Genomic DNA, 14427 nt, shown 5'->3' with positions numbered 1-14427 from the left:
AGGCCAGCTTAGTGTGAAGGAATTATGTCCCAAATAGAAGTGTCTGTGTCTTTCCAGAATAATCATACCAGCTCTCTGCTTGAGTCCTGTCTTGGAAGTACCTCTTTTCAGTCACTCTCCAACTGCAAGATAAATGTTTGGTGTTTCTGGTCTCCCTGCTTCCCCCTCAGCCTGCCCACCGAGGGTGTGAGTGTTCTGATGTAACTGTACAAACCAAAGAACCAAGTTTAAGGTGTATCCCTTCCCATTTCCTTTTGTGACTCTGGCACAAAATATGAAACTTTATAATCAAAAGATTCAACTCTCCTTGTTGTAAGAAGACCATGAGCATGAATTGGGTTATTTGATATAGGAAAGAATCTGTTTTCTGATTCAGTTTATAGGTTGGATGGGAATACACTGAGACTTTGTATGAGTTTGGGTTGACACCTGAGCTGTACAGCTGGGCCTGATGAGCTCATCCAAATACTGGATAAGTGAATATAATGCCTCTTGTGATTCCCTGTTTTTACAGCTGGGAAAACAGATTTTATAGAGTGTTTTAGTTAAGTGGTTACCCTTCTCATTTTTGCAATGTAATCTAGTCATTAATAAGTACAGGGCCTAGTGACCTAATTACAGCTGTGAAATTCAGGGATTAAAGCAAAATGAAATGTGAAATTCCCTTTTTGTTCTTACCTTCTGAACACTGCACCTTGAATCTTATTCATGATGAGGAAAGGACCATAATATTTCAAGTTTCAGTGTACAGACAATCATTAATTGAGCTGTTCCCCAGATCAGTGGAAGTAAATCAAAACATCATTAATTGATTCTAGCACAGCCTCACCCACTACAAAGTCAAAATCATTACCCAAGCATGAGGTGATAGCAGAAGTTGCTCAGAACCATTTTAAATAATAAAAAGGCAAAGCATGAAGGTAGGGATTGCATTTTACTTCACTAAAACTTAAGCCTTTTATTGTAAGGGCAGTAGATTTCACAGCTGTCATTATTTGCCATTTCAGTAAGCTCCTTTTGAACTCAAGCCCCCATCTTGTTTTCAAAGCACTGAGTTTCGTTTACCCAAACCCCTGCCAGCAGTTTGTGTATCACTACTGATCTTTCACTGCTGTCTTCAGAGAAAAACAGCGGCCACAAATGTTAAAGAGCTGTAAACAGAGACCCCAAGATCCCTGCTGGTTATTTATGGAAACAGTGTTTTCCCTTTGTTTCTGCAAGATTGGACTAACTGTTTAGCAGTTGTGTGCCCTAACATCTTTCTACTCCAAACACAGAAATATTAATTGATTCATTATTCAGATTAATTCAAAAGCTGATTCAATAGCTTGATGCTCATCCCCTTTCTCCTAATCAAATTTCATTTTCCCCTATAAGCCCATAATGAAAATATTTATACAGAGTTTGGTATCTTTGTTTAATAGTTCAGTTATTAATTTATGTACCTTTTGGGGTTTGATTCCAGCTGTTTGATTTAAGGCTGCCTTTGCCTGTCTCAGCCCAGGTTGCTGAACACTCTTTTGCTTAGGCATTGGTAAAAGCCTGTCTTTCTATAACCCGGCCCTTTCCTTCTGCTCAGTGTTTTATCTCACTTCACTGAACTATTGAAGCAGTGGAACAAACAGAGGTCTGCTGTCTGAAATTTTGTGAGTAGAACAACAGTCTACATCTGTGAACAAATGGTTATTTTAAAGCCTTAAATTCAGCTCAATTTGGCATGCAGTCACCTCTGTCAGAATATTGCTATGTTTCCTTGCCCTAGCAAAGCTGGTGCAAGCAAAAGTGGCACATAGAGAATGTTTGTGTCTTGTCCAGTCCCATTTTGCTCAGCAGCAATCACAGCATTAGTACAGGAGAAACCAAAGATCACAGAGGCAAAAGTCAGTCACCCAGGCATACCGACCAACATTACAGCTCCATTTCACCCTTAGTCTTCTGATGCTTGCTCTGGAGGCTGGATACAGACTATTTTACCGTCAAGAGGAAACTCCCTTAGACACAGAATTTTGAATAAATAGTGAAGTTAGGTCAACACTTACTCATAAAATTCAGCTGCAGGAGTGAGCTTGTACTTGGAGTATTTAGTACCATTGCCAAGCACTGATGCATTGAAGAGTTTTGGATCTGTACAGTTTGGGCTGTTCCAGCTGTTGTGGCAGTTTGTCCAGGGGAGCTCAAATGTGAATGATGAAAATAGATAATACAGAGACCAGGCTATGATAACGTTGTAGTAGAAACCCACGTAAAGAGCTATGAGTATCACTGCATAGCCTACACCTAAAGACAAAGGAAAACTAGATTACACATTGCATTTGATATGCCACAGTATGCACAAACACTGGAGTTAAACTCAAAGATACATGATTGCAAATTAATTTTAGGTCTTCACACCAATAGAAAGGAATTTTTGACATTTGCATACACATATGCGGACACAATGTACCTGACCTCTAAACAAAAAATTACAGAAATGGTTCTGGAAAATGACTGGCTTTTATCAAATCCAGTTGTTTGTCAGAAAAAGAAATTAAGCAGTGCAATGTCAAAATTTGTCCTTGTACAACTCCATTGCTGATTTGCTTCCAATGCAGAAGATTGCAAGCCCATGTTAGGAGCGAAACTCACTTCATCTTCGTGACGTCAGGGACCTTGGCAACTTGTCTTGGAAAAGTAAAGCTGGACACTTAAATGAAGTTTCCCTATGCCTCATGTTCCCACCCTGAACCAGTTTAGCACAGACACTGATCCCTCTCTGGTTTCTTTCCCATTGCTACTCTCTGTATTGGCTTCCATCAGTGTGTCACTGGCTCCAAACCATGCATGAAACAGTCTGTGCTGCTCCACTGAGGGCTCCAGGTGGGTTTGGGCATGCCAGTAAGACTTGGTGAATATCAGGCTGGGGCTAAAAACTGTGTGTGACATTCATCCCCTTTTACTATCTCTCCAGGATTACAGAATTCAGAGTATAAGAATTCTATTTCGACTTTGAACATTTGCTTTGTAGTTTTGCATGTCATGAAGTGTGGCTGGGGGGTCTCTTAGCAAGAGCACCCCAGAAAGTGCATATTCTCTTCATGAAAATGGATATTTTCCAGTTTGGGAGGAAGTTTTGATACAAATGTTAGACCCCAATAAAAGTTGGTTGGCAGAATTGTTCAGGAATCTTGCGTTGCCCTCAATCATTCTCACTGTGTGTGCAGCTTTGTTCTCTGAATCCTCCCTCAAAGTTTTATGTGCTGCATATAAAAGGTAGGGAGTACAGTTATTTTATCAGTGTCATCACTGCCACAGTGGCTACTGTCACAGCAATGAAGTGCAAACCTTTACTTCTATTTTTCTTCAGTTTAATTTTTGGCGTTGGAGGCCTAATAGTTGGAGATTATTAAAATTTCTGATTTCTTTATAAAGGAAGGAAGTAGCAAACACTGTGAGTATTAATCCAGGTTTAAAATTTGCATAAGGATCAGAAGCTGACCCTGAAGGAGTTGGCAGTTCAAAGGCTGCTGCATGTACAAAAGTTACTCTTTGCTCTGCAGGAGTCTTTTAATCTGTAAACCAGTTTGCTCCTCCCTAACAATGGGGAAATAATTGTGAAAGTAAAGATGAAACTACTTTCAAATCCTTGGTACTGAAATGAATCTAGTACTTGAACTCTAGTGATACACCATGATCAATAAAATGGAGAGGAGGGAGGAATCCCCAAAAAGAATAATTCTTAAGTGTTAAGATGAATGTTAAACACTAAATATGGATAATGTATTAAAATTAGATGATTTGTTGTTTAATAAAGTTTCTGAAATTTCTCCAGTCGAGGAGGACAAGAGATGTTTAATATCAAGACTAAAAAGTAGTGGATCAAATGTGTTTTAAATAGCTCTTCTCTGTGAGCTTAAGAATGTTCAGGAATGAATTTGCTTTTATGTTTCTAGATTTTCTTAAAAGTAATGCTGCACCACCCACAGTCTAAAATAGACTCTGGAAAAAAATGCAGAGATGAAAACAGACTGTGTTACAAAGGTTACAGGGTATATTTGTAATTGCATGTGTTACGATAGCATCTCATTAGAAGTAGGGTGCTTAGAGTTCATAGCAATAATATTCATAGCTAAAATTAGAACTATAGTGCTCTTCATTTAGAGAAGCTGTTATGAATTTGTGTAGACTGTGTACTTTTCCTTTGAGTGAGAGATTTGAGTTGTCCCAGAAACAACTCCAAAGCACTAGCAGTAAAATGTGTTTGCATGTTATCAGAGGTTTTAGTAAAAACTTTAAAAGTACTGAGTTTATAGGAGGTGTAAATGTCTCAATGCTTATGACTTTTTGAGAATCAAATATGCTATTCTATATTCTTGTAATAAGAAACTTAAAAATCAACAGTAATGTATGTTTAGTCCACCTTGAAAATGTCAGCTTAAAAACACAGCTGGAATGTCAAGAAGAATATACATGAAATAAGTTCTATTTTCCTTTCTCATAATCTTTTTCAATCCTGAAGTCAACACAGAATACCTCTGAGCACAGTGGTATTTGGCTCAAATGCTTTGAGATCCTGAAGGTCTAATTTTTGCATTTAGGTTCTCCAAGTCCTCATTCTCATCCAAAAGTATATTAATAATACCAACAGGAATTTTTATTGAGCAAGGGTATTCAGGTTCCTGGGTGCTGGGATGAATTTTATCGCCCATGACAGGATTATAGAAGGGCTAGGTAAATCTATAGGAATTAATTTTATAATTTTGAGATACATTATTTAATTATTTTTTGTTGCATTGCTGATTTTGCTGTGAGTTTTGGGTTTGATTGGTAGGAAAAACCCCCTCCACATTTCTTATTGTGTGGCACTAGACTGCTTGAAGAGGAAAGCTGTGTTTTGAGAAAGAAGACTAACATTTACTCAGTGTAACCTATATCCAAGCAGCAGATCCATCAAGTTTGGATTGCTATTGTTAAACTCCTCAGCTTTTGCCAGTCCCAGGATGAACATGATCTGAATTTTAAGGTTCTAAGGTCAGCTGAGCTTGTCTGGTTTAATTTCAGATATGTCTGTTTTGAAAAGGCTTTTGCATAAGATTTTAGAGACAGTCTGGTATACATACAAAGGAACTTACATTTTTGGCTGGCAAGCAATACTTTAAAATTCTTGAGGTTCCTTAACAAATACTTGTTTCATGTACAGAACCCATATGGCTTCTTTCACACATTGATCATTTCCTGATCAAAACCAAACACCCTGAAGCACCTAACCTATTTTTCCTTGCAGAATGATGCTGTGCACAAACAACACTCCACAGCCTTTATTCAGTGGTGCCGGAGAGTTAATCCTAGTGGTAAACACTCAATAGTAATAATGTTCAGATTTTAATAAGTGTTTTTCATTGCTGAATCTGAAAGGCACTTTACAAAAACTATCAGAATCATTGCTCCCACTTCACAGGCAGGAAAACTGAGGTACAGAGATGCCACAGAAAACTCCTGTGTTGTTTTAAGTCTGGTGGCCAAACCCAGAGTCTTCACAACTCCATTTTACTGCTGTAGGCACTGGGGTATGTTGGCTCCTGCACAGAAAGCTCCATGCCCTGAGTGGAGAAGCCAATGGGGAAGACAGGGCTGAACTAACCTGGATGGGATTTGGTATTTCCAACCTTTGGATTGGCAAACCCCCTCTCCACCTAGAGATTCCCAGTTCCTCCCAGTACACAGGGGAAAGGGAGGGCAGAGCTGAGCTGCTCCTGCTCATTGCCCTCTCTTACACTCAGCCAGCAATCACCCTGAAGATGATTTCTGTGGCTTTTCCCATTTTGTGCTTCACCTTTGGTAACACAAAGACTTCAAGGGTTGGGGGAAGGTCACCAAATACACTTTGTCTGTGACAGATGAGAGATCCTTAGGTTTTTTGTGATGACATGTGTGTGGCACCCTCAGGTGCTGCTCAGGGGAGCAGAGGAACACTCACCTTTGAAAACTGGACAGATTTTCCAGACAGTGGCAGCCCCTTCTCTGTTATATTGTCCCAGTGCTAATTCCATATAGAACAGGGGCATTCCAGCAATGATTAAGAAGAGGATGTAGGGAATAAGAAAAGCACCTGAAAAGACAGTAAAGAGACATTGTAGTCTTTTTATGTTGCATTTTAGTTGCATTTTTTTTTCTCTGTTGCTTACTTTTACCAGTTAAAGACAAAACCACTGCTTATGGAAAATATAAAGGAAATACCAGGAAGGAAGAACCCATGTATTCTTATCCCTTTTCTGCATTTTTTAAAGGTCTCAGATACAGAATCCCTGAAAGAAGCTATAGGCTGTAACTCCTATTTCTCCTTAATGTTTCCTCTCTGCTTTTTGGCTTTAAAGACAAAAAAAAAGTGTCCCTGAAAAGTAATCCCTAACTAAAGAAGAAAAAAAAAGTTGAACACACTTGCAGAGCTGAAAGGGAAAGGGACTATGAAACATTTTTTTAGGTTTTATTTTTAGTGCAGTATTTTCAGAAGGGAACACAGATCCAACAACAAAAAAGAAAAATGTGAAATCCTCTAAGTGCAGCTTAAACTACTGTATGAAGTGTTTGCAGGAACCTTTGGGTTGAAAATTAATTTCTACTAATTATAATTAGAATTATATAGAATTATATAGAATTATATAGGCTAATTATATAGAATTTGGACTTCCATGAATTATTTTGGATTTTGCTATAATTAATTTCCTTATTCTTATGGAATGGGTTAGACAGCACACCCCTTTCCAACCTAGTGGTGCTTGTGGCCATTGCTGTGGAGGATGTGGAGGTTCCTGCTGGCCCCAGGACAGCACCTTGATACTGCAGCAGGACAGAGCTGGGGCTGCTGGCACCTCCCTGGAGCACTTCACAGGGCTGAGCATCGTCCTGTGAGTCTGTACTGTCACTGAGAATCTGTCACCATTGGGAAAATCCTGGTGGATGAGCTGCTGGAGCATAAAAAGTATTGCCAGCTGAAATACAAAAGGATCACCTAATGCAGAAACTACCTGAAAATTCCTTTGCTATTTCATATGATCCAAATCACAGAGAGATTGCCCCAGTGCATGGCTGCATGTGATGCTATAAAGCAATTATAGCTGGTGTCATGTTTAATAACTGTGGGCTCTGACAGATCTCTGCTTTGTGGCACAAGCAAAGGGTAGCTTTTATTACATTGCACAGCTTGCTTGGTCAAGAAAAGTTCGATTAATATTAAACTTGCCTGTATGAAAAACATTATTGGATTACTTTAATAACTAGAGAGTTGACAGAGTAATTACATACACTGAATAACTGACTAATGTCCTTAGGAGTTAACTATGAAAAGGAAACTAGATTGTGAATATCATGGTTCAATTTTTCAGCAAAAGAAAAAAACAGCAGTAGCTTGACTATTTCTTGTAATAGCAAGTGGTACAAACTTTTGCAAACCTTGAAAAGCTATTGCATTGATTTAGTAATTTGAAAACTTGCCCTGTAAAAGGAAGTAAATTTGTATTGCTCCTAAATTTATACACTTACAGGAGGTAAAAATCTGGAAGCATGACTGTATCTTTTTAAAACATGCCAGTAAGCAGAATGAATTACATGTTAAAAAAGTATGTTTGAAACTATTGTTATGCTTTTAAGAGTTTGAATAGTTTTTTCTTTACCTTTGAGCTTGCTTTTCACAGGTATTACTGGTGTAAGCTGCCTTGCATCACTGCTCAGAAAGGGAATTTTGACTATATACTGGAGAATAGAATGGAAAAACAAACTCTGCTCTCTTAGTCATACCACCAATCTACTTCTAAAAGTAACGTGCTGTAGCATAATGGTAAGGACAATGTATTCAGCATTCAGTCATAAGTTTAGTCATTTGAAATTTGAAACCTTGCAATGAAACAGGCAAGGTATATCAACAGAAAAAATAGCTTAAACCTTTGAGAATACATATTAATATTGAAATATATTGGTTGTATCACTTTGGGGACAAGAACCTTCTTCACGATGGAGTGTAATGTAAAATGTTGCATTTGCATAAGCTACTACATTATCAATGATACATGGTTTTGGTAATATTTTAGTGTTGTTTATAATCTTGTTTTCTATGATTGCCATGTTGAACTATTGTATGTTTGAATACTGTGCAAAAAAAAAATTTGTATTAATCAGATTCTTAATACCCTGCAGTTCTGAGCTCTGTTCAATGTTGAAACATACTCAGCAAAATCAGTCTGGGATACTACATATTGCTTTCACTATATCTAGTATCTGAAAAAATTATTTTAGGTGGTTTTACTGTCAGATTTCCTGCAAGGGAGCTTTTGAAGTGCCATACTTGTCTTGCTTTGATCATATCACAGCGTGTGGAGCTGACTCACAAACCTGGCTTGTATTTGGGAGGTATGGAGTTTACAGGGAGTGATGTTTGATTAATGTCATGAGGCTGTGGAAAACATGATGCCTATTCAGGGAAATTTGGATTTGAGAAGATTAATCCTGGAGATGTGTAGTGGACATACGTATTTAATGCCAGTTTAAAATACTCAGTTTTTAAAAGTATGACTAATCTCAAGATGAACTGTGAGGTGTACTGCACTTAGGCATACTTGCTCAAGTGTCATCTGTTTGGCTGCGAGTCATTCCAGGCTTTAGTTATAGGAGGTTTCTTTCTTTTTTTTCTTTTTTTTCTTTTTTTTCTTCCCCCGCCCTGCCCCCGCAAGGGATTAATAAGGTGTGGTGTAATTTTCATCAAAGAGCAGTTACACAGTATGGCAGGGTTTCGTAGCTGGGTTACTTTTCAGGTGCTAAGTGATTGAAGTATTTTGAAATTGAGATAAATACCAAAGTAAGGGTGCTTAGTCATATTAGTTTGACTTAATGTTTTGGAGTTTTCTGGAAACTTCTTGTTTAGCAGCTTCTGGTTAGGTAAAAAAATAACAAAAAGTCAGGTATTTTTGTAAGCATCTTTTTGTATTTGCTTTTATTTTCCTTGCCAATATCCAGAATCACTTCTCATGGTGTTCGCTCAACCCTCTCTGGGATCAAGGCCCCTTTGAAGAAAAATAAATGATGGTCAAAATACCATTCAAATTTCCCCATGAAATAGATATATAATAGAATGGTCTGCAAATTCTTGTAAACAGAAATAGAATAGAATGGTCTGCAAATGCTTGTGAACAGCCCGTGCGGGAGCTGACCAGTGTCACTCTGGGCCTGCACAGGGCCTCTGTCTTAGGCTGTTTAGGAGCAGTGTCCTATGAGCAAGAGGTGCTGTTTGGAAGAATTTTACAGTCCTGTTTGTGTGAACATTGTGTGGGCCAGAGGCAAGGCAGTCCTGGTGGTCCTGTTGCTTTAGATCCAGCAGTGTGAATTGAAGCACAGCCCAGCCTCCTCTGCAGGAGCACTTGCAGTTAATGTCTGCCCTGTTTGGAGGTCAGAGTGCTAGGAAGGGTTGGCACCATGTGTCCCTCCTCCCTGTGTCACCAGCCACAGAAACTGCAGGGCTTTAACTGCATGAATCCAGTGTCACATTTGGATAGGCCAGAGAGCTGAGCTCTTAGGAAGCAGAGCTTGGCTAACACTTCACTCAAGCCTGCCAAGACCTCCCTACCTCGGCGAGCTGTGCGACCGCGGCCTTGGCAGGAACGCGCCGATCGCACTCGAGGGCATTCCACTCCCCTCGGTGGGAGCACACAGCTGCATCCCAAAGGCTGCACTGCTTTCAGCAATCCCTAATGGTTCCTAATTCCCTCTGCAGCTAAAAAGCTGAAGTCATTGACATCTGTAGAACTGCTCTGGTGCAAGAGCCATACTTGACTCTCTTCTGAGTCACTTGCAGCTTGAAAGCCACAGGTTGGCCTCAGGCTGTTGTGAACTGCTGCATCTCTGTCCTGACAGATCTCACAAGAGCCACACATGTCCCTTTAAGGCACCAGTGCAAATATGGGGTTAAGACAGCCTATGTCTTATGCAAAACTAGGTTAGGTCAAACCCTCAGCTTCTACAAGAACCATCTATGTGAAACTTCAAGTGGAACCTTACACAGATTTTTTTTTAAGTATTGCATTTAATTAATGAAGGACAAAATACAAGATAGATTTTGCATTCCTGTATTCAGTGCCAAAGCAACTTCTTAAATTTGGTATATGAGAATCCACACACGGTGTTTCCTCTCTTTGTAAGCATTCCCAGCATCCTAAGGGGTGGGAAGCAAAAGCTCTAAATATTCTTCTCAGTCCTACTAGGAGGTCTCATCTCACTTTTAAATCCCAGAAAGGAAGAAGCATTAATTTACTAATGGCTGAAAGAAGACACTTTAAACAGCTGTGGTTGTCCTAAAAGGATTTTTGATGCACATACAAGAAGTAGGCCAGGACAGGGGTGGTTGAAACAATTTTGAACTCTTTGTGCTTGTTAGCCTTCTGTATTTGTTACCATGGTTATTTCTAGTCAAAATGTTATACTGGCAGGGGTGTCTGCTAAAACAACAAACTCTGAGCAAATATGGCAGTATATTTTCCAATGGGATTGTTTCCAGTATTTGTGCAGAAAAAGTCTAAAAGCAGAGATCTCCTATAATTGCTTTATAGTATCACATGTAGCCATGCACTGGGGTAATCTCTCTGTGATGTGGTGAACTGAAATACAAGCTAATATCTCTATTAACATTGATTAACACTGTTTGTTGGTTTGTTTTTTTTTTCATTCAGAATAAATAGTTCTTCCAACAATATCAACACACAGTTGATAGAACATAGCACATTTGCTTGGACAACAAAGAAAATGGGTGGAAACTGATCTGTGCAGACTCTCGTGAATGAAAAACAAAATCACTGATGCAGAGTTCCTGACATCTAGATTGTACAAGATCACTGTGGGTAGAAATGGTAATTGGAAAAGCAGGTGTTTCTAGTACATAGATGTTATCTGGCTCCTCAGCAGACAGGCCACCAAGCTTGCACAGCCTCCAAGGGCACCTCTGAAGGAGGGAGCTGGATCTTGCTGCTGACAACTGGAAGAAGGGGTGGAACACCGAGACCTTACTGGCCTGAGATTAAAAGCAATGAGGGTCTGTGTGGTACAGCAAAGAAATGTCAGAGCTACGAAAGAGCATGAGGGAACCTCAGGTCAAAGACAAGATGATGATAACAGCAGCTGTGTGATGATGTTGACAGCAGCTAGCAAGATATTCTAGTTGTAAAAAATAGCATTTTTCTGCAAAACAGATTGCATGACATACTATAAAAACTTCAGCAGCATTTCACACATGTATAACTCTCCAAGTATACAAGAAAATCTTTCAAGTATGCAATCTTTTTTAATGGAAAGTATTTCTGAATAATGAAACCAGTGGATCTATACCATAGTGAGTGGCATGTTTCTCTTGAAGCCTTTACATTTAGCTACTCCCTCTAACAAATTTTTGCTAGATTTGAGCTTATTTATATTACTAATCTCAATTTGGGCTCCAAGCCTTCAGTTTTTTCAGAATTGCAGTTTTAACAGCATTCCTTTCACTCAAAAGAAAGTGAAAACAAATAGTTTCCAGAAATGGTTCAGTGCTGTTGGCTGAGGCCAACTGAAGCCTGCATTTTTTGTCTTGAGCTGTTAACCTGCTACTGCTTTAAAATCACTTGAAGTAAGTTGATGTGCAGTGTATTTAGAAGGTGGTCACTGATCAGTAACTGAAAGGGTTACCTAGGTCCTCCCCACGCAAATCCAATCATCCTTTTGCCTTTTGTCACAAGAGTCATGAGCTAAAGAAACCCATTAGTAGCTATTTTGAACAAATTAATGAGAGCTAAATATATCCAGCCACTCAGAGCAGCATGATTCATTCATAAATAACAGCCAAGTCATTGGCCAAGGTCCTATTTACATAAATTAATGAAATGTTCACATTGACAACAACGTGTAGTTTAAAGATAATTGCAGGCACATACAAGAACAGAACTCTGGCCTGTGTTTTTTGGTAGGAAATAAGGGAATAAATAAGAGACATGGTGGGTAAGAGAGGATATAAATGAGGTTGATCCAAGAGGGACAGTGTGGCAGTGGGAGCTCTGGAGGTTTGCAGGAGCTTCCTGCTGCTGACCTTCACAACATTCACTGTGGCTGGCTTAGGAAAAGAGCAATTTCCATCATTTGCCATGAGTGTGACCATGAAAGTCCAAAGATCTGCTTCATGGGTTGCAGTGTTAGCTTTTAACATTTTGCCTCTAGAGCAGAGGTACTATTGGTGTTGGATCTTTTGTTTCTAGATCAAGGCAATAAGATGAGTTTTAGTTTGGTAAGTAAATACTTGGAGTTTGTAACAATTTGAAAACCTAGCTACTACCTGCCCAAATCCACCATCTTGATTTTGTGCCTTTTTTAACTACCTGGCTGGCTTAAACAAGAAATGAGAGAGTAATTGAGCTGAACTGTGGAGCCAGCTTGTAGATTGTTCTGTTATTTATGCCATCCCTGTGGCTAATGCTCAATAGAGCAGGGGATGTAGGAGTGGTAGTATCCTCCCCTGGACAGATAACATCATTGGCACCAAAACCAGCAAACTTTATAGTTCACAAACTCTTCAGGAGGTCCTAGCCAGGGAAGATGTGTAGTACTGGACCACTGGGTCACCATGCAGATGCCTCCCTGAAGAACACAGCTGCATCACAAAAGACATGACTGCAAGCTTAAGAGATATTAAATTAAGAGGGGAAAATAGTATTCTAGCACTTAATTAATAGGAATGTTCTATTAGTGCTTTCTTCTCCAACCTTGCAGCTATTAGGGGTGACACAAGGATATATTCACCTGCAATTGCACATCAACAAAACCACCCAGGTGAGGTGTAGGCTGTACTTCAGATGTACAAGAGCAAGGTGCCTGTCAAAATATACCCTGATTTATTGGTGGCAGAACATCCATGGATAAAAATACTTTTGAATTAAGATATCAGAAGGTATTTTCTGTGAGCTTGTGGATCGAGATAAGCAGGTTTTCCTAGATTCCAGCATGAGAGACATAACAGCATAACCTCATGTGATAAGTTTTCCTTGAACTGTTAAGTACTGAAAAGATATTTTCTGTAATATGTGGGACATCGTCATGTACACAAAAGGAAATACTACTTCATCAGCTTAGCTGTCTCTTAAGTGTAGGGAGAGTTGGTGCCAGGGAGATTTTGGCAACTACACTTCTACTTTGGTTCAGATATAGACTGTTAGTCATAGTTTTCTCATCTTCTCAGAGAACTTGTTCATTTGTGTTGTGTTTTCTTTTCCTCAGTCAGCTGTAAACTAAAATGGATATTTTCAAAATTCATGAATTAATCTGAATTTGATGCCAGAATGGCTTGTGAGATACTTTGATCTAACTTGCTGTCTAGCACAGACCAGAGTTTCAGCCAGAAAAACTTACATACCTGATTGGAAGATACTAGACAAATGCTTTGCTATTTGGTTGTTTGGTTTTGGAGGCTTTTTTGGTCTCGTGTTGTTTTGTTTTGGGGCTTTTTGTTTTGTTTGTGTTTCAATTTTGAATCAAGTGTTAGCCTTCTTTTTATAATCTATAGAGATGGAGTGAAGTAAACTAATTAATTACAGTGCAATAGTGGTATCTGCTTTTCTAGCTGAAGTTGCCACCCTGCAGGTACTTTTTGGCATTGGCAGGTTGAAGAGCTGTGCAATTTTCGTACCTACATTAAGTTATGATACTTGCTTTCTGAGCTGTGCTTTTAATGTGTCAGGAATGCCAAGTTTATATCCCTTAATTGTTTTTCACCTTAATAAAAAAGAGCCTGGGATGAGTTCTCTGAAGTTGAACCCCTCATTTAAGCAGTATTGGTTGGTCCTTGCTTTCTATTCTCTCTAACACTCTCAGGCTTGCCCCTGTGTGAAATGTGCTTTGTGCTGTGCATGCAGCAGGCAGCTCCTGGTTCTCAGCATCTGGGATGGAGGGTGTTGCTCTTAAAGGCTGCTTTTCTTTTGCACGTTGTCAAAATAAAAACCAGCCAGCAGCCTCCAAGTTAAGCACCCTCTGGGGAGGATGCAGTACCCATTTTAGGCAGCATGAGATTCATAACTGTGCCAGGGTAAAACAAAGTGCCCAAGACATTTTAAATCAGCTCCAGAGAAGTGCCAAGCAGCTTTCAAGAAGATTAATGTACAAACCAATAGGAGGAGAATGCCTTGACATTCTGCTAAAGAAGAATCAAGGACAACAATCTGTGATACTCTTAAAAACTTGCCTTACACCATTTAGTGTTTAATCCAGTTCTAAGTTGTAACTTCAATGTTTGGACTCAAAGACTAAAGCAAAACACTCCTTTTACTTCCAGTCTTCATCAGAGATTTACTTTTCTTTGCGTTATACTTCGTGTACTATCTTAATCTTTACAAACTCTTGCTTAACAGAATCCCCTAAATTATTCCTCTCAGTAAAGGGCTATGTCTATTACAG

General features: G+C 39.2%; 1 protein-coding gene across 1 annotated transcript in view; it reads right to left on the bottom strand.

The window, feature by feature from the left end:
* Nucleotides 1-14427, bottom strand: part of SLC6A2 (solute carrier family 6 member 2) — a 60104-nt gene that overhangs the window by 32715 nt on the left and 12962 nt on the right. Inside the window, exons 2-3 of the mRNA XM_059481444.1 lie at nucleotides 5954-6085; nucleotides 2040-2277 (exon numbers count right to left, since the gene is read on the bottom strand). Of these exons, the coding sequence (XP_059337427.1) occupies nucleotides 2040-2277; nucleotides 5954-6085 (370 nt within the window). The remainder of the gene's footprint in view (nucleotides 1-2039; nucleotides 2278-5953; nucleotides 6086-14427) is intronic.

The sequence above is a fragment of the Ammospiza nelsoni genome, chromosome 13 (assembly GCF_027579445.1).
Source record: "Ammospiza nelsoni isolate bAmmNel1 chromosome 13, bAmmNel1.pri, whole genome shotgun sequence".
Lineage (NCBI taxonomy): Eukaryota > Metazoa > Chordata > Aves > Passeriformes > Passerellidae > Ammospiza > Ammospiza nelsoni.
This window is presented reverse-complemented; position numbering and strand designations above follow the sequence as displayed.